The sequence below is a fragment of the Macrosteles quadrilineatus genome, unplaced genomic scaffold (assembly GCF_028750875.1).
Source record: "Macrosteles quadrilineatus isolate MER2022 unplaced genomic scaffold, UCM_ALF_1.0 Scaffold_2__2_contigs__length_208266976, whole genome shotgun sequence".
Lineage (NCBI taxonomy): Eukaryota > Metazoa > Arthropoda > Insecta > Hemiptera > Cicadellidae > Macrosteles > Macrosteles quadrilineatus.
The window spans coordinates 162,817,123-162,838,015 of record NW_026542595.1 but is presented as its reverse complement, the minus strand read 5'-3'; the positions used below and the strand labels follow the sequence as shown (position 1 = coordinate 162,838,015).

Below are 20,893 nucleotides of genomic sequence, written 5' to 3'. Positions count from 1 at the left end.
TGGCCACCAATTGGACAGCCATAATCTGCTTTTGAATTAGGCTAAATCAGCAACACCATTGGAAGTTGGTCACCAAACGTATTTTAACGTGTTGTCTGTCAGTCTCACGCCTCACGTTGTTTAGTAGAGTTTCTCTTCCGTCCCAAAGTTTTGAAAGTATGGGTTCGTTTGTCAAAATAGGTTGAATAACTCTTGTAGCTATAAGATTTTGATAGAAATTTACATTTTCTCTTTTTGAACAGCGTATATTATTTTCTTTCCTGAATCAGAAAAATAAACTTGACCGTAACTATACATAAACACTGAATACATAAACACTGATTCCTTCACTTATGTTTTGTCTAATATTGCCACTAAAACTTACAATAGCAAATGAGTTTTTGAAACGTCTTATTTTTTACTTAAAATGTCTGGATTGTGTTGGTGAATTCAGTCAAAAACTTTGTCTGAGGAACTGCCAACATAACCTAGAAGTTAGAAGTAAACAATCCATTTCCTTTTTTCTCAATTGGAATAGAGCAAGTAATACAACAGTTTACAATAAAAGCAAAAGGTCCACCATGATTTGGTATAATCTTACTACTTGAACTTATCATAGTCAAGGCATTATTATAGTTTCTAGTAAATGTTTTGAAATACAGTATCACGATCTGGCAGGGTCAGAAGTAAACATTTCTTTCATGCATTTATTTGATCTGACATTAGGCAATTTAATTTAACACCGTGACAACACTATGTGCTTCGTATATATTTTTCACTTCCAGAACTGGCAAATATTATTCATCTCACTCATCGATCTCTATTACTACATCTCACTAAGTGAATGTATATCTGGATGGGTATCTGTTAGACCAGGCCTCTCTTTTTCTACTCTCCACACATAAGATATTTTATTATTAGTTGTCTCCTCCCGTTTTCAAAATTTCTTCTAGGAACTTAAGACATTTCTGTTCTTCCAACAAAACTGATTAACTGTTTAACTTGATCTTAACCTACTCAATATTACAAACATTAATATTTACTACCAAAAAGCTAATGCATTTTCTTATAACAGCTGTTTTTAAAGATTTTCTATGTATTTCTTATGGGGAAAACCCGACCTTTGAGAAGGTCGCACGCCCTTAAGAGTAAGAGTTTTAAAATTCTAAAACCTTATTGCAAAACTACATATTGAGGCGAATCTGTTGACACCTTAAACGTTGAAATCGGTCCACAAATAAGGGAGGAGTTGCGTTAACAAAAAACGGCTTCACGTATTATATATATAGATTTTTATATGTAGATATATTTTATACATATATACACATAAATAACAAAAAAAACACAACATAGTTAACATATTAAAAAGTTTAAAATATTAAATAATGTTGTTTTATCATACTTTGCTAATTTGCCCAGATTTAATTACGATCTGAGTAAGTTTGCTATTAAAATTAAACCGACCGCAAAGGGTTAAGATAGTGTTTTTTGAAAAATTTGAAAATTACATATGTTAAAGAATGTAATCTAGTAAGTACATTATAAAAATTTCAAAGTGGGATGATAATGGGATCAGCAGTTATGATAAAAATACTTGACTTTGGTTCACTGTTTCCAAGCATTTTGGCACATACTAAGTACTAACCTAAATGTATCATTAAATAAGAGTCAATTAATTATATGATTAAAATTAAAAAGATCTGCCTATATTTGAATTATGTACGTCATATTTTGCTATAAGATAAACTAAATCTAGCAAGTAAACAACATTATTCAAGTTAACAAAGTTATTTAAATCCCCAAATCGGTTTTCATTATAAATATTTAAATTGTTAAAGTGAGAATAGGCTACATTATTTATACTTATGAGCAGACATTCCTCAAAACTAAATACCTAAATATCATGGAATATTATCTATGTATCAATAATAAGGTTACTACAGGATTTAAATAGATTGATCACAGTAAATTGTGTAACAAAATTATCAATGCTTGCTTGACATGTCTCCCTGCTCTTGTCACAAGAGGAAAGACAGACAAAAATGGACCTATGGGTTTTGGCTCAGGTTCCTCAGTTTTTTCCAGTTGTGTTGCAATGATTTACAGTAATCAATCTTTAAGCCTGCCTTTTCACTAGGCTGGAGACTCTAGTCAGCCACTAGATCTGTGCAAAATCACATTGTTGTGAAGCACTTTACGTTTACACTATCAGGTCGAAGCGACCCACCTCGGCAGTAGCGACCCGGTCTTGAGACAAGAGAAAAGACTGACAAACATAAGTTAGACCTGTGTAGCTGACAAACAAATTACAACTTCTCAAGACTGGGTCGCTACTGCCGAGGTGGGTGGCTGCGACCTGATAGTGTAAACGTAAAGTGCTTCACAATGTGATTTTGGACAGATCTAGTGGCTGACTAGTGTCTCCAGCCTAGTGAAGAGGCAGACTTAAAGATTGATTACAGTTATCTTCATGCGTAGGCTTTCGCGGCCGTTGTCATTGAATTCCATGGTGATGGTTTTCGGCGTCAACCGCGTCGTCAGTTGTAATTCACTGCCAGATGTTTCGCCCTTACTATGAAGTGGCATCCTCAGTGGCTAGGCTGAGACTAAGTCAGAGAAGTCCGTTCAGGTATACTATATAGTTGGGGTGAGGTCATCGGCGCGCGCGTGGAATGCAGGAATGCATACTCCCCTTGCTCTGGCTGTTTCTAGTAGTTTCTAGTAAACAAGGTGACGTAATACTGGATTCCATGACTGTGGAAGCTTGTAGCTGTCATCTTTATTGAAATTATCTGGATGTTTTTTGATTTCAATAGCTTCTCTGATTTTTCTATGGTAGAAATAGGGTTCTTTAGCGACTAGGAGGATTAAACATTAGGAGAGGGCACGCGAATAGGAATACACATGTTGCGGTGAAGCCAGCTTTAGCAGAACACTAGAGGGGCACGCGGAGCCGTAGAGTGGCAAAAAGCCTCGGCTATAACATGGGAGAGATAGGGAAAAACGCGACGCGCGCTGTTTCGAATTAAAATTGCCTCTAAACTAAAACACCTGTGTTATTCACCGATGGCATTCTTAAAGTAAATTAAATTTCCTATCGAACGGTGTCAATAATTCCTATAAAAACTATTATTTATTATTTATTATTGAAGATCAAAGTTGAAAGAATTGGCCTGGACTTTGAACATATGATTACTTTAATTAAGTTTTTGAAAAAAATATGATGTATCTACACAAACTAACAATTTATTCGTGTTCCTTAATATTTTTTCGACATAAAAAATATATATTTACCTATATTTAAAAGTGGTATTTAGAAAAATAATTACAATAAAGTTTAGTTTTATTTTTTCAGTTTATAAAACAATCTTACTAATTATAGGTTAAAATGCAAAATTTAATTCGGGTGGTGAAATACATTTTAAATTTGCATTTTTCATAGTTTTCTCGATTTGTTAATATCATTTTTTAATAGTTTCAAGGCATTTATGTGCTAGGCAGGTGATTTTAAATAGCCAAAGTTAAGAAAAAATGCAAAGCCGCTCTAACTTTTTTTACACCAACAGCTGTTACAATTAAATTACAAACATAAAAAGTAAAACAATTTCTTGGCAATCAAGTTCTTGATTTTTTAATATCATATTGAACTATATTTGATCTGTTTGAACAAAGAAACTTCAAGTAAAAAGTGTAAATGTTCAACAATCATCGCATCTTCTGACCGCCAAAGTGCGTTTATCATTCTTTTAAAGGATTAAAACTTATTTTATTTCTCTTAAAGAAAATGTTCAAATACACATGCAGTACTACTCATGATTTGAGTTTTAATTTATGAACAGTAAAAGCCATTGGTGGTGTGGCGGGATTTGAACCCGGGACCCCAGGAACCGGAGTCCCGCGCTCCGGATAGATAATTGATATTTCTGTTGCCAAATCTTCCAGTAACGCATACAACGCAGTATGAGAGGGGGATAGGAGAGTAGCGCTGCCTCCCCCCCCACCCCACCAGTACGCCGGCTTCAACGAAACTACAGCGTGTCCTCTCCTTAATGTTTAATCCTCCTAGTTTAGCGAGTACTTAAACTTTATCAAATTCTATGGCGTGTTTCGTTGTAAAGCTGTGTTCTGCTACTGCCGATTTTTCAATATTTTCCTGTTTTGTCTGGCGAACGTTTTTCCTTGTTCCTGTGGAAAAGTTTACATCGGAGAAACCAAATGGATGATTTCAACTAGATTAAAAGAACACATTCTCCAGACAAAACAGGAAAATATTGAAAAATCGGCAGTAGCAGCACAGCTTTACAACGAAACACGCCATAGAATTTGACAAAGTTAAAGTACTCGCTAAAGAACCCTATTTCTACCATAGAAAAATCAGAGAAGCTATTGAAATAAAAAAACATCCAGATAATTTTAATAAAGATGACAGCGTGGTCATCTAGATGGTATGTAGTCATCATTGACTGTCTCTCTCGAACACGGAAACGTCATCGTGTTCTCCCGCGGTCTTAGAAACGTCACCTTTGTCGTCTGCCATTGCAACAATATCAAAACATTTCCCGTAGCGGTGTAGACATAATCGTTGTCTCCCGCAGTCACAGTTAAAATTCATCGTCTTCATCCGCGATTGCGGCATAATCATTAAAATCTTCCACGACCAAGAAGACATCATCATTGACTGCCGCAGTCACGTCAACGTCATCGCCGTCTCCTGCGGTTGCGTAAATGTCATTGTCGTCTCCTGCGGTCTCAGGAAACATCATATTCGTCGTTCGCGATCACATGTCAAACATTTCCCGCGCCCGTGTAGACATCATTATCGTCTCGCAGTCATGGAAACATCATGATCATCGTCTTGCACAATAACGAAAACGTGATCGTCGTCTAGCGCGATCGCAGCAAAATCATGACAATTCCCGAATTTAAAAAAGACTAAATACCGACTTTTGTAGACCATTTTGAAACTCATTACTAATTCGCGACTTTCCCATTTTTCCAGACTACTAGACACCACTTGCTAACTTTAACACTGCAGGCTTTCAGTGAAAACAATTCCGAGCTGCCGGGAGCAAGCCGCCAGGTAATAAGGTATTGGAATTGAGATAGTATAGATATTCCTCCAGGCTACCAACCGTGTTGAGGCCACTTCTGCTGGCCTTCTGATCGCAAAGAGTTCAGTTAAGTTAAGTTAGGCTAAGTAACTTGGCCTGAATGAAGTTATAACTTTAAGCCCAAGTTTTTTTTACAGGTCACTAAGTTAAGTTAGTCCTACTGTAACTTTAAATTCTGTCAAGGGAGTGTGACTTAAGAATAATGAGTCACGAGCTCACCTACGGTAACTGTTATTTCCAAACCTTAAGATCTCAGGATGTACGTTGTGTAGCATATGACTTAGGCTAACTTATGACTAGTTACAAGATAGTAGGCCTAGGCCCAGGCAAGAGCCTAGGCCTACAATTGTAGGCCTAAACTTCCCACATCTTTCAGAAACTCTACAGATTTTGGTAAGTTAACCCTCCGAGCGTCCATCGTTGAAAAATCAACCCGCTACACACTTTGTGTAGTGTCACGCGTCGATTTTTCGACGCACGAACATCGTTTACGGCGAAGGCTCTATGACTGACTGAATCGGATTAAACTGGATCGAGTTAGGTATCGTTCTTTCCGTTATATTCTAAGCTTTCTCCAGAGGTCTGTCTCAGCGCTGTATGTTCTCCGAGCCGATCGAAATTGTAGCAGACAGCTGACGTGCGTATTCGTAAACAGCTTGGTTATCCTCGGACTGATGACTGATGTGTTTTATTACGTTTATCATTGTTTTAGTGTTAAAAATCAAAAGTAGTGATATACGTGGTGCATTATAAGAAGATTTAGATTTTGAAGGGCTGGTTGATGATCCTGAAGAAGTACTTAGGTATAGTGATATTGATGTAAATTATCAGCCAGATTCCTAGCTATGGTTAGGCTATGCATTCTTAGCTAAACGCTATGTACTGAAATCCGTTTTCCACTCATAACTTAGCCTATTTATTTGATAACTTACCTCACTATATGATTGGGTATATATTTGTAATCCTCATTAAATTTAGAACAAAGTGGCTATTTTCAAATATTTATAGGCCTTTATACAATTTCATTGAGCGCAAACTTATTTTTTTTTCAATTTTTCCAAAATAATTTTTTTTACCTAAAAAAAATTTTTGAAACAAAAATTCCTTATGTTTTATGTATGATATTGAAGCCCATGATTTTCCAAACAAAATGGTATATAGAACATTAGAATTAACATTGTTTTAAGCTTCTCAGATCCGTTTTAATAAAACCTTGCAAATGCGCCAAAAATAGGTGGACATTAAGGCCTAAACTATAGACACTTGGAGGGTTAATCTGTGACGTTATACAGACTTTGAAAAATTGTTGAATGTTCAATTAAAGAAATCGTAATCTAGTCACTGCCTTGTTCATAAGTATTTCTTTAGATAAACTTAGGTAATGTAATAATGTTTCTACTGAATTATATCTTGTATCTATTTTCCTGTAAGTGCCGTAACTTAGTGCTCACTGTGCCATCTAAATGACCTTTGTATCTTATTTGATTTTTTGTTAATGCCTGATTTGTTTAAGTACAGTACTGTAATTTATCTTTGACTTGTGTTTTTGCAGCATGTAACTTAATAGACTTCATTGATGTAAGTTATCCAAATGCATGTAGGCCTAGGCCTAAGTACATGTCTACTGGAATAAAATAAGTTATTGATTCTTGAATTTAAAAAGTTATAACTTAACTTAGTTAGGGTCTAAACTTAGGCTAAGTTTAAAAGGGCATCAGGCCTATTTTTGCTGCATTACATCTAGGCCTAAGTTTACCTAGGGCCTACTTGGCTTAACTGGCAGCTAGGCCTAGGCCTAAATTATCCACCTTACCCCAAGTTACAACTTCATTAATACCCTAACTTGGTAACTTAGGTAGCCTACTAGCCTAAGATATAAAAGCCCAAACATAATCTGTGCTAAGCCTAAACTTAGGCCCAAAAACTTGTACTATGGTATCCTTATTAGGCCCTACTTATTTAATGTGTTTCTGCATCTTTAGTTAGGCTAAGATGGCTAGCCAGGACAATAAAATAAATTAGTTAGCCTAGGCCTACTAAATGTGTTATCCCTAGCCTCATACAATTTAAAAAATATATATATATTTAGTTAAATCACCACAGCAATCTGAAACGGATATTAAAAGATTGCCAACCACAGAAAAGGTTTGACCATTCCTGCAAGTAGCCATTGAAAGCCCTACCCTTCTCGCATTCTAGGGTTGTTAAGGTAAATTTTCGTAAAAAGTAACTATATTAAGTGATTTCACAATAAAATAAGGTCGTAAAAGGCATTCTACGATGAACAGAATAACTGTGAGTACATCCCTTCGTTAAAGGAGCAAATATAAGATTTTGCGTTTTGGGGTGGAAAAGCGCATTGCCGTTCCAGATAAGACTACGCTGTAGGTGTAAGGGATCTCTGAAGAAATTAAGTACTTACCACGACGTACAGGATCTTAAGTTGTCTTGAACAGTACAAAATATTCGTAAGTTCCGTTAGTAATAGTGGTAGTAAAGTAAAATTTAGTACCTTAAAGACTCTCTTACACTCATGGCGGAAATTGTTGAGACCGAACAGACCTAGCACAATCATTTTCGCGCCGAGCTCAAGAAATGGCGACTTCTTGTTCAGCCAGCGGTATTAATATTTCAAATCAGTAGCAATTACCTCACGCCAAAATATTTTAAAATTGACCAGTGAGCTCACTTTAGCGAATTGTAAACTAAAAATATATTTAGAAATATATTTTACAACAAATATTAGCAAAACTAGATAATTCCTAAACACGTTGATAATTACTCAGCAGAAAATCGAACGATTAAGACGCAGCTTGACTACCGCAGTAAATACTAAAATGAAATAGTTAATAGACTGATCCAGTAGGGGTGGATGTAGCACGGACAACTGGAAAGTAATGATAATCTGAATAGCCCATTACTATAAGAAATGTATCTTACTTTAACAGGGCGTTGTGTATTGTCAAAGGTTTTATCATAGACTAACCAACACAAGTAGACTTCTCATCCCATTGTAAATTTTGAAGCACGTTTTTCGTGTCTAGTTCATGTACGTGACACATGGGCGCTAGTGTCGACGAAACTTTGTTTCTATTATTTTAGGGTTAATTTCTTGATTTGTGCTTTACTGTTTGGTTATATTAGGGGACGGGTTATTGTTTATGATTAGATCGTATTATTTGGTTAAACGAGGTTTTAAATGGCTGTGATAACGGAATGGGCACACGGAAGGGACTAAGGCTAAAGGTGTAGTGACGTCATATCTCTAGTGGTTAATGTCTTCTCTTGAGGCGACACGATTACCGTAACGAAACGATGTGATTTCAGCTGCGTCCGTGGCATAGTTGGTAGCGTTTCGGATTGGTGTTCAGGAGGTCCGGGGTTCGAAATCCACCGGCAGCGCTAAGTTAACTTTTTGTCAACAAATTTTTCATATCAGCAAGTTTGGTTGGTTAGGTTAGGTTATGACAGTTTAATTTTATAATACTAAATTTTAAAATTAATTTTATAATTAATTAAAAATTATAAGTAATCATTAATTAGATTTTTATCTTATATAGTTTTTATATTATCAGCAAGTCTGGTTGGTTAGGTTATGTTATGACAGTTTAATTTTAAAAATTAAAAATTAATTTTATAATTTTAAAACAATATTTTATAATTAAAAAGTTAATTTTATAACAAAAAATTAAAAATTAATTTAAATTTTTTCAACTTAGCAGTCCTAGCGGCGAACGCTGACACTACAAGATATGTTAGCCTTAGTCCCTCCCGTGTGTCCCACCGCTGTAATAACGGGAAACAAATTGTAAACAAAACACGACCTCTACAGAAAACCGTACAGAACTAACAATAAAATTGTCTTCAGCTGTTCCATAAGGATGAGAAATCTACTATGGTTTTATTTATAAATAGTACTGTACACATTAGAGCACAATTATTGAAATAGGCACTACGAGACATATATTGATGTCAACGATTTTACTCATTATGCACCGTGGCATCATGTTTATCCACATGAAAGGCCCTCCACTGTTATGTTCTTCAATATTAGCTCGAGTGCTGACCATTGCGAGCGCAGAGTTGTACGATCTAATGTTCTCTTTCTAGTTTCTGCTCAAATGATTTGCTTCATTATAAGTAGGCTCTGGATATAATAGATTTCTCGGTATGGTGGTAGATTCATTTTAGCAAATTTCCCATGTAGGGAATAAGCTATTACCGTAGGTCTCATGGTAAGACCTAGACCCGGGACCGATTTACTTTTTCATTTTGATGTCCCCAGAGGCCAAAAACACCAATCGTTCAAATTTTTATAAATGTATATATATATATATATATATAGAGAGGGAGAGAGAGAGAGAGAGCGATTTATATATATATACGTCCGTGAACGCGATAACTTGGGTAATTTTTGTCCGCTTTTGATTAAATTTGGTTTAAAGGTGTAAAGCGGGATAAACTTGAATGAGTTCGCGAACCAGCATGATCGGACCATGGGAACGGGGCTTTACGGGGGGTTTTATGGGGTAAAAATTGGTTTTTCTCACTTTTGACCCTCAAAACACAAAATTTCCCAATTTCTCTTTAGACCTTTTTAAAGAGCTTAAAAAAACAAATAATTTAGTATATAAAAGTATTTTTTGTTCGGTATTAGTAACGGAGAAAATTAAAAAAATTGTAAATTTAAAATTCCCATGTTAGGCCTATTCTTATGGAGAGTATTGTCAAATAAATGTTGTAGTTTGCTTGTTTATGGATATATTTTGATCAAACTTGGCAAATTTAATTATTTTGTACTAAGCTATCAATATTTTACTAAAAAACATACTTAATTAGTTCCCTTGTAGCAGCGAACCTAGGTAATCGTTAAACCTAATGTTATTAAAATATATTTAATTGAAAATCAATTCAGACAAATGGAAATTCGCTTAGTCGGCAGGTTTGCTGCGGCAGGGGTATTCTCCTTCTCAAAATGCCTCGCTGTAAACACAGGCATAGATAAAACATACTCCCTTAGTAGATTTCTCATCCTTATGGAACAGCTGAAGACAATTTTATCGTTAGTTCTGTACGGTTTATATAGAGGTCGTGTTTTGTTTACAATTTGTTTCCCGTTAGTTATTACAGCCATTTAAAACCTCGTTTAACCAAATAATACGATCTAATTATAAACAATAACTTTGTCCCCTAGTTATATAACCATCAGTAAAGCACAAATCAAGAAATTAACCCTAAAATAATAGAAACAAAGTTTCGTCGACACTAGCGCCTTTGTGTCACGTACATGAATAGACACGAAAAACGTGCTTCAAAATTTACAATGGGATGAGAAGTCTACTTGACTTGTGTTGGTTAGTCTATGACACAGGTCATTGATAGAGGGCCAATTGAGAACGAAAAGTCGTTTTGGGGTAGTGTTAAGGCGCATTTGTAACCTAATAGTTGAGATTGTCCTGGGTCAGGTGCTGGCTGTGATGAGTTAAGCGGGAGTATGTTTTATCTATGGTTAAGCCTATTACGCGCCACTGTTCTGTACCTGCGGTAGTTATCACGATTACGCCTCCTGTCTATGTTTCGTTGTCGTTATTATTGTAATTCATCTAATTATAACATACTTACATTACTTTAGTTAAGTGCAATTTTGTGTTAACTTATCATTGCATATCAGAGTGTTTAGTATATAATTATCATTCTTATAGATCAGCTGAAGACAATGTTGATGTTATTTTTGTCCGGTCCCACTGGTGTCGTGATGTTGTTAGCAATTTGTTCATTATTATATTAATACTAGTTCAACCAAATTAACTGATTTAATTATAAACAATAGATTGTCATCTTATTTATTTATTAACGCGAAGTACACATTATAAAATTAACCCTATAATAAACAAAATGTCATCGTCGCTAGTACTTAGGGTCACTAAAATATGAAGTCCCCATAAACAAATAAGTTTCAGATTTTACAATGGAATGAGAAGTACACTTGTGTTAGTTATTCTATGATTCTTTGCAATATGGTAATATCCACAAACGTTTCCATAGTATTACATAATCAACGATCATAGGAGCTGACCACATGGTGATATAGCAGCCATCGATGGTAGCAGCATGGTAACGGCCAGCCTGGAGACTTAAAAATTAAAGGACTTCTTCTTCTTTCCAAGGCCGCTCGTTTCCTGTTTAAATAAACAAATAAATAACATCAAACGGAATATAACAACTTTCTTTTGTTATTGTTTCTGTTTTAGAGCAATCTCAAACATCAAGAGAAATCATAGATTGAAGCTGAAATCAATTACAATGAATGCAATCAAATGAATTTATTATGTTAATGCAAATGTGGTATGAATATAACTTTATTTACAAAAGTAACTTGCATAAATGAATAGTTTCAAATAAGAGCTGTTTGAAAACACCAAAGAAACAAAACATGGATTATAATTTATCTTTACACCCAGATCTTATTGATGACATGATTGAAGAATTGTTTGAGATTGACATCATTAGTCAAGATCAAATTAAAAAGTTAAAATGTTATGATAAACCCACTCATGTTGATCCAAACATTTTAATGGAAGTAAGACATAAAGAGGTACGTTTAGAGTTAAGTTTACATAATAATATTGGTAGGCCTAGGTTGAGTTGGAAATGATTATTTTAACTTTGTGATTGGTAAAGTGATGCCTATTAAGTTATGTAACGTTCTGTTATTTAATGGCAAATAAATATTTTTAACATTTCTTTTATACTTAGTGATCTTGAAAGAAATGCTAGAGAAGAAGTATAAGTTAACTTATTCTTGGGGTGTGTGAAGCAACTGGTTAAACAAATGAAAGCAAAGTGGTCCCGAACTTATATAGCCTAGGCCTAAGTTATAAGCTAACTTAAAATTAATTAAAATTGAGTTAGGCCTAGGCTACCTAACTCAAGTAAAAATAACTTAGGCCTACTTAACTGTATACTGAAGCATTGTTATAAGTTACAATAAATTAAAGGATACAGAGAAAATTCCACAAAAACTGTCGGCCTAAATTTAAAATTCCCATGTTTATTTTATTTATTTATTGCCAATGGATTTCACCAATTTACAATATATATTGAATTACAAAATGTTACGGTACTCATAGTGAATGAATATACTTAGTAACAAGCAATATTGAGGATACATGCAAAAACTAGGACAGTAAAAAAACTAGGAGTACCAAATTATGTTGTTTATTCAGATTTTATGTAGGTAATATAAATAAAAGGATTCGACAAAAAATCTGTAGCATGAAACAGGTTAAATTAAAGTCTAACAATAGGCTAGCAAGAAAAACATTTATTAATACAGTACCAAAAAAATACACATATTTTTATATTTATAAGTTAACTATAGCTGTTACCCACGGGCTTTACCCCTTTGACTTCATAAGTATTAACAAAACTATTGATTGGTTAAGTTAAGCTGAAATAAACAAAACAGAATACAGTACAAACGAAATAAATAATCACACCTGATTTTAATAAGGTAGCCTAATAAATTTTAAGAATAATAAACAAATAAGTACAGCTGAGGTATTTTTAACATTACCCTAGGTATTTTAAAGTTAGGTTTCCCTTTGGAAAGGAATTACGACCTTAAAGGGCAATTTATGAAATAATCGTTTGGAGTTTGGATAGATTTGCGCAAGGTTTCTCGTCATGACGAACACTTGTAAGTATATGTTTAATGGGAGTGTGACTTTTAGTTTTCTCAATAGTTAATGGGTACTTTGGGATTTATATATATGGATTGGACTCCTGGCTTCTTAATTACCTCAACATTGACAGCCTATGATAAGAGGCTAACTTATCATGTTTAAAAAGTCCATGAATTTTATGTCAATTATAAAAAAGAAAATGGGGGACCATGTTTTACCTTTTATCTTTGATGTCTTCACCACAGTCCGTAGATCGGGGAATCGTCATGGTTCTTTCTGTCTGGACACTGGACGGGTTTTCACGAAGTGAGCTGACGTGTGAGTGTAAGAATTTTCTTCTATGTAGCCTACTCATTGATATTGTATGGTCTATTGGTGAGGTATTTTTTCAGTTGTCGGACAAATGTTTTGTTGTTGTGTAGACGTTTAATTCGTTGTGGTGGAAAATTGTAAAATTTTGATCCAGTATATTGTGGTGTAGGCCTATTGCTGAATTTAGAGAGTCTGTGTTGGGGTAGATCTAAGTTTGCTTTGTGTCTTATTGTGTGTAAATAGTTTTTGTCTGCGGACTGCTGTTAAGTTTATGGAGTAAATGATGGGTTCGGTTTCTAGGATTTAAAAGTGATGTCATGTTAAGGATGTTAAGGCAGATGAAGTGTGTGGTTTGCAATGTTCATACGGGTCCAACCTCAGGATTTTTCTTACGGTCTTTTTCTGTAGAATTAGTAAATATTCTTTTGAGATTTTATACTTTTTTGATAGTTATGGCCCCTCTCTGAACTTTGCACTTGGCCCTGCACCACCCAGGCCAGCTTGACATGAACATTTTATAACTGTTGATCAAATTACAAACTTGTTCATTTTCTATGAACTTAAGAAAAATTGTGTTTCAGGTGAAGAAAGAATCTCTGGTTGATATTAGTAACGAGAAGAGTATTCAAGATGAAACTAAAGTGTGAGTAAGCATCCTACTGTTTCTTATAGTTATACATTTTTAGTATTATAAAAACTGCTGTTGGACATTTTCTTTTGGTGTCATTTTAGCATCTAGGCCTAAGTTACAGTTGTAGACTTGTGCTGGTCAAGACAGGGCCCTTGACAAGACGATATTCGGCAGTATTCTTTATAAATTACACTGGTCTCTCTCTTTAAAAAGGTCTAGAGAGAAATTGGGAAATTTCGTGTTTTGAGGGTCGAAAATGAGAAAAACCATTTTTTACCCCATAAAATTCCCCGTAAAACCCGGTTCCCATGGTCCGATCATGCTCCAAACGCATTCAAGTTTATCCCGCCTTATAGGCCTACCTTTAAACCTTGGAAATTTCATCAAAATCGGACAAAAATTACCCAAGTTATCGCGTTTACGGACGTATATATATATATAGGCCTATATATAAATTTGAACGAATGGTGTTTTTGGCCTCTAGACACATCAAAATGAAGAAGTAAATCGGTCCCGGGCCTAGGTCTTACCGTGCCACCTACGGTAATAGGTACTTCATCCCTATAAGGAAATTCGCTAAAAGTATTTTTTGGATCCAATTTGATTATACAACAGTTTTAATGGATTCTCAATTTATCAACATTTTACTTCCGACCCTGATATCTTAGCCTGCAAAAAAAGGTAGGCCTAGATATTTTGTATTTGTTTTCATTAATATGGATGCAAACTTAAAAAGATAAGTTGATTTTGGAATTTCTAAATTTGTAAATTTAGAGATTAGGCCCTACAAAACCACCTAGACCTTTTCTTAGATAGCTCATACCGTCTTACTGTACTAAACATTTTCTTTTTAAAAATAAATGCCATAACAAGGTCTTAAGTAGTAAGAACAAGATTAATAGGACTTTTTGATATAAATATCCAAGACTGTTACCTGTATCCCAATTGATAATTTAGGTTTTAATTTAATTTGTAACAAATTAAATTTCTATATTACTCAAACTATCTCCTAGCCACTATAAGTAAATTAAATAGTTTATACTTAAATTAATCAGAATACATTTAAATTTATCAGACTAGCATTTTAATCAATAAATTAAAGTCTTAAAATAAGTGTTATTTGGTTATATTACTTAATTCTAAACTTTATTATCTTTTAGGGGATGTGGAGTTTTACCCTGGTGTATTAAGAACTTAAATTTGTTTGTAAAGACAATTGTTTTAAATTTTCAGGAAGAAAGTGAACATTCATCAAGATCCTAGTATAAAAGTGAAAGATTTAAAGACTATCGACAAGGAAATTTCTAATACCAGAAAGTGCTTAGAAGATTTCAAAAAGAAACTTGAACAGAAAAATGAAGATTTACAACATTCAATTCTAGACTTAGAAAAGGAAGAAAAAAATAATGGTTTTGATGAATGTTCAGACAAAAAAGAACACTATTATTCTTCTGTCGTAGAAAAACTGAATAGAGAGGAAAATGTGAAATTTTTCAATTTACATCTTGATTGCCTTGAAGATGCCATTCAGAAGAGCCATCCAGTAGATAGTGTGGAAGCCTGGATACCTGTTGAAGTGAAATCGCCAGTGGTAAATGTCACAACATTAAGCGAATATGATGTCATTCAAGGTTTACTTGATGATACAGAGGAAGTACAAAAGGATTTACAAATGTATGAGTTACAAACAGATTATTCATCAGAAAAACTAACTATAGGCCCACACAGCAATTATATACTAAACAGTTCCCCAACTTTTAATGTCAGTATTATTCTCGATGATAACAAGCTATCTTCAAAACAAAGAGAAACTATTCAAAAGGCTGTAAGGACATGGAAGTTGTATGTCAAGAAGATCAAAATACAAAAGTGGTATAATTTAAAAGCATCAAAAATAAAAATCAATTTGCTTAAGAAATATGTTTCTCTGTGGATATTTTACACTAAACAATCCAAGCATAGAAAGGAAACATGTTTGACTACAACCTCTGATACCCTAGAGATTGTACCTACTAAATGTTGTTTTAATCAAAAAAGGTTTGGTAATTTGTACAAAACTGAATCTGAGGTGCACCAAGAGCAAATCAAGATCAATGAAGTAAAAACCAAACCTGTTATCAAGGCAAAAAAAAATGAAACTGTTTCCAAAAAAGTGGTTATCTCCTCTAAAGAAAGAAATCAAGCAAGTAAATCAAACCGACTAGAAAATTCATCAGATAAAATCGAGATTCATGTGAAAACCTTTACACCTCAAGATGTTGGATTGGCACAGCAAACTAATAGTGTAAGTCAAGGTTGTAAAAAACCATCAACAAATCGAGACCATGAGACCAAAAATCTTACTTTCAGAAGTATGGGGGAGCCAATAATACACAGGTTTGAGGCTCAAGAAAAAATAATCAAACAACAAAGGGAAGTGATAGAGAAACAGAACCGGATTATTTTTGATTTGCAAGCAAAGTGCTTAGAAATCGAATCCAAACTGAATTGGACCTTAGCAGAGAGACAACTAGCAGAGGCTGAAAATTGCAACAAAATAGTTTCTAAGCATTTGGCTATAACTGACCGAAAACAAGAATGTAACTCTGACAGCAAATATTCAAAATCCAAGGTTGAAGAGATGCTGAACACCAATAGCAAAACACAGAATAAAAGTGATAAAATTGTAAAAAATATGCTAGAAAGACAAGCCTATTGTTCTCAGTTGGCTGAACAAACAAAACAAAGAAAAAAGCGAATAGAAGAAGAAAAGGAGAGATTAAAATTAGAGCTAGAAGAGAAGCAAAACAAAGATAAGGAAGAGGAACGAAAGAATAGAATCATGCAAAAAAAATTGGAACAGGAAATAGCCAGAGAGAAAGAAAGAAATGCTGTTGCTCTTAAGAAAAAGGAAGAGGAACTTTTGGACAAAGCTCTTAATCATTATACCTATAAACTGAAGCACAACACTTTTATCATAATGAAATCAAAACATTTAGAACTTTTGGCAAAATATGAATACAGTGACAGGTTTTATAAACTTAAAGTAGTACAGAAAATGATCCATATTTGGAAAGACAAAACTAAACATAGTATTCAGAGGAAGAATGAGTTTGCAGAGCATTACTACAATGATAAAATACTGAAGTTGGCTTGGAACGTACTTAGAAAGGTAATATAACCTTTTAATTACTACGAATAACACTTGAATGTTTATACACATGCTGTATGTATAAGTGTGGATCTCAAAAACAGGATACTTCTTTTAAAAAAACTAAGATACACTTGGTTGTGTTGTACTTGTAATGCTCGCCTTCAAATCCAAATTTTCTTTAAGATAAGAAATTGAAGCCGGATTTTCCTAGGCGCGGAAGTGGAGCACGGAACACGTAACGCGGACTCCACTTGTCTTAGGCAATTAAATGTTTCTGTTTTCCTGAAGCGGAGCGGAACACCATGTTAATCTCTTTTCCGCTTTTCGCGCTCCTCTTCCACACCTAGGAAAACCCGGCTTTACTTATAGCTACCATTGGGCTATTAATTAGGGATACTTCCTAACAGTATATTGGTGAATATAGTAACCAGGATTAGGCCATATTTAAAAAATAAAAAAACTAAAACATATTTCTGGCTAATAAGACACAGTGTTTAGTGATCATATTACGAGGAAATCCCAAGAACAGGTCCGAGATAGTTAGAAATCATTATTATAGATTTTGGTTACAGACAGGATCTAATTTTAACACCACTTACCAACAGTGGCGGCGACAGCCGATTTCATGCCGAGCAGAGCCTGGCCTACAAGCTTGTGAGATCAAGCACAAAGTTAGTAAATCAAGCTCGATTCAATTTTCTTAGTACTCAATACAGTAATGCCCAATTAAAAGTAAAAGCTTTTACGTCCGCAAGGATCACACTCACGAAATTGAAAGATTAGGCCTACGCTTTTTTCCGCAATCGCGGATGTCCCTGCAGGGTGACATTGGTGACAATGACGATGTCTCCGCGGCCACAGGAGGTGTTCAATATTTGGCCGCAATTGGGGAAGACGATAATGACGTTTCTTTTCCCTTGAGAGATATATCTAGGATTTCACTGCGATTGCGGAAAAATAATTTCCCCATCACCACGGGTCGCGGTAGATATTAAGGATTGGGCCGTAAACGCGGGAGACGGTAATCTTGTTATCTGATGATGCCATACGTTTGGTTGCAATCACGGTAGACTATTATAATGTTTCTTCCATGGCTACAAGAAGTATTCACGATTTTTCTGTGATCATGGAAGACGATGATGACGCCTCAGGAGATGCCGTGCCAAGCTAAAGTGTAAGTTTAGGCAGTAATACGTGGGTGTGATAATGTTTTTAACAATTATTAGGAGAGGGGGGCCCGGCAAACAAACTTTGGGGGGGGGGGGGGGGCACGGGCTCTTATCGCCGCCACTGTTACCAACAAAATTACTATATCTTACAAATACATTTTTTTCATACAAGTTTTTATACAAACATTTTTCCATTGATCAGATTTAGTTGTTTTAAAACTTCTTTCACTACTTGGCAGTTGAGAAAATCATGTATAGATAATAGCGATAGGTAATCAATTGAGTATGTGATTGTACACTTTATTTGTGTCGATTGAGCTCATCTTCTTATTTATATGTGGAATTACGGATTGATATTATTTAAGCCTAATTGGCACTTTTCAGCTTCATTTGGACTACAAGCGTAGACTACAAGTCAGCGAGGATTTGTATAACTTGAAACTTCAAGAACGAATGTTCCACAGATGGCAAACATTTGCAGCTCAACAATTTTTACAGGCTTGTTGTAAAATTGAACTTGCTGAGCGACTACACCAGCGGTAAGTGTACCTTGGAAACAAAAATAACAGATGAATAATAACGATTCAAGAAATATTGAGTTAAGCATATTTGGTTGTGTGGATTATCAAAGGTAATATATAATATTTTTACTGTAGTCTAAATTAGGGGCTTTGGCCCCTACAGGCCACTAGTTTTACAATAATTGTCGTGAAATGTGAATATGAGATATTCTCTGCAGCGGTGAGTATTACTTATTGGAGTTTTATTGTTATACTAGTATTTCTGATTGATTGATTGATTCACTAAACACTACTAATGAGTTGTTTCAGAAAAGGTGTTCTATAGTTCAGCTAGCTTAATTTGAGAAATCCAGACTCCAAAGGCTCATGTATATAAGCAAAAAGGTTAAATGAAACTGATGTTATGTCTAATTATAGAACTTCTTCAGAGAGTAGCTTGGTATGGTACAAAATGTTTGAAGTGGAAAAAAAGCTGAGAAAAGCAGACATTTCTCATAAATTTACATCTTAAAAATATCCTATAGCCTACTAGGACTCGATATTAATAAAGATAAATAAACCCTTGGAATATTTCTCAGAAGAACTAGGTGACATGGTTTTTGTCTCAATGCAATCATTCTGTTTCTAGACATTTGCTGAGACACTATTTTCGCTACTGGAGAGAACTTCCTAGACTCATGTTCAAAGAGAGAGAGAAAGAACAACGCCGTCGTCGTTGGCGTGAGACTGTTCAACAGCTGATTCCTGACTTTACTCCTGCCTATGTAGATTAAGCTAACAGGTTAAAACCTCAGAACAAACAAGGGGCTAAGGTGGTTATATGAATCGTTGATTTGATTGAATGTAACATGTTTAACAAATTGGAAATACTTTAGGGTTGAAAAAAAACTTACAGTTTTCAACAACAATTTATTAACATCATAAAACAGCTTATCTCTTCTAAATGCCAACATCAATGAGGAATGTAGAGAACATAAGTAATAAAATAGATTAATTCATTTCAGATATGTAACATGGTATAATTACGAGGATGAGTTCAAAACCGTGAGTCCGATCCAAACTCTACGTTCCTTGTAATGTGCTTGTCTAAAAATTAAACTGCAAATTAAATAATTTTAAATAATTAAATTGATTTTTTAAAATAATTAATCAATCAATTTTGTATGGACTAATGCAAGTATCTGTTCACTTTTAGATACTGTCAAGAGTTCATAGTAGCATCGACTATTGGATACTAGAAAAAGTAAATGTACCTAATAAAGAAAAAAAACTTTGTATTATCGGTACAATTTTAAAGTAATAAATAACTTTTCTAAAAATTTTCTACCACACTGCTATTGTTGTTATTACAATAATGATTTGAAAAAAGCACTCAACAAGTGGTTGCCAGAAATCCTAAGACTTGTGAATCACTGACTTGCTACTACTATATTTGGATAAAACAATGTAAACTAATAAACTATAGTCCACAAGTTTCAACCAAAGCTCTAGACCTTTTCAGATTGACTAGATGAAGTTAAAAAAACACCGTCTTGAGCCTGCAAAACTTTCCATTAGTCCCTTGGCGCATATTTACTTTAACATGTTATATTTAATCAATAATACGAGTAGTAGGTACCGTAGCCTACCGTGAACAAATTTATAAAAAAAAAATTTAAAATGATATTAAAAGCACTAATAGCATTTGAACTCAATTATCTTTGCTCATTAATTTTAACTAGTGTACATGTTGCTCGAAATCGAGCAATTGCAAAGAAGTACAGGAGTTACATATAAACAAATGACTTGTTAAAAAACTAATAACAGTCATAATTTCCGATGATTTTAAAAGAGTCAACTAAAAGATTATTAACTAATGGAAATACTCACAATTTACATAACAGTCCTATTCCAGTTTAAAGGGTTATTTTTTAACTATCAAACTGCCCATGGACGGGAAATGGTAAGCTTACAATTTAAGTCAAAATAAAAAGTCTGTCAGCTTTTATAATGTACTGTACCTAAGTTATTTAGCCAATTTGTAGACAATAAGGTGTAGGCTACAAACTCTACAGAACTCTCATGCTTCCATGGGGAGCAACTAATTATTAATATTTAATTCCTGACAACAGCTGGAGTTTCAAAACAATGTTTGTTTCCCGTGTTAATCTTATGGAGAAATACGAAACTTTAAAGGGTCCCAGGGCCTCACTCTCTAATTATTTACCTAAAAAGAAAGTTTCCTGCACAACTTCACGTTACGCTCTTTCCAATGACACCAAAAACATGTCAATCGGTTCAGTAGTTTCGGAGGAATAATTGTCACAAAAATCCTGCTTGCGTATTAAATAAGTATAGATACTATTACACAAT

At 34.4% G+C, this 20,893-nt stretch overlaps 3 protein-coding genes across 5 annotated transcripts in view; 2 read left to right on the top strand and 1 right to left on the bottom strand.

Annotated features, from left to right (window-relative positions):
- LOC128986913 (serine/threonine-protein kinase grp-like) overlaps positions 1–7,854 on the bottom strand; it is a 41,207-nt gene extending 33,353 nt beyond the window's left edge. The window contains exon 1 of one of the 3 annotated variants that reach the window (XM_054407522.1): positions 7,513–7,854. The gene's annotated coding sequence lies outside the window, so the exon portion shown is untranslated. The remainder of the gene's footprint in view (positions 1–7,512) is intronic. The other 2 variants (XM_054407523.1, XM_054407524.1) reach the window with 2 other exon arrangements.
- Positions 7,855–11,414: 3,560 nt separating this feature from the next.
- On the top strand, positions 11,415–15,430 carry LOC128985093 (A-kinase anchor protein 9-like). The gene is made up of 4 exons (XM_054404473.1): positions 11,415–11,685; positions 13,669–13,730; positions 14,952–15,309; positions 15,422–15,430. Exons 1-4 carry the CDS (start codon positions 11,524–11,526, stop codon positions 15,428–15,430), a joined length of 591 nt encoding a protein of 196 aa, XP_054260448.1. The 5' UTR covers positions 11,415–11,523.
- A 212-nt stretch (positions 15,431–15,642) lies between these two features.
- On the top strand, positions 15,643–19,462 carry LOC128986345 (coiled-coil domain-containing protein 191-like). The gene is made up of 3 exons (XM_054406675.1): positions 15,643–16,869; positions 18,405–18,559; positions 19,170–19,462. The coding sequence occupies exons 1-3, from the start codon at positions 16,072–16,074 to the stop codon at positions 19,312–19,314; spliced, it is 1,098 nt and encodes a 365-aa protein (XP_054262650.1). The 5' UTR covers positions 15,643–16,071; the 3' UTR covers positions 19,315–19,462.
- The last annotated feature ends 1,431 nt before the right edge of the window (positions 19,463–20,893 follow it).

Coding starts and splice junctions, on each gene's coding strand:
- LOC128985093 (XM_054404473.1), top strand. CDS start 11,524: ATGGATTATAATTTATCTTTACACCCAGATCTTATTGATGACATGATT. Junction 11,686..13,668: donor TGGAAGTAAGACATAAAGAG/GTACGTTTAGAG, acceptor ATTGTGTTTCAG/GTGAAGAAAGAATCTCTGGT. Junction 13,731..14,951: donor ATTCAAGATGAAACTAAAGT/GTGAGTAAGCAT, acceptor TTAAATTTTCAG/GAAGAAAGTGAACATTCATC.
- LOC128986345 (XM_054406675.1), top strand. CDS start 16,072: ATGGGGGAGCCAATAATACACAGGTTTGAGGCTCAAGAAAAAATAATC. Junction 16,870..18,404: donor CTTGGAACGTACTTAGAAAG/GTAATATAACCT, acceptor GGCACTTTTCAG/CTTCATTTGGACTACAAGCG. Junction 18,560..19,169: donor GCTGAGCGACTACACCAGCG/GTAAGTGTACCT, acceptor TTCTGTTTCTAG/ACATTTGCTGAGACACTATT.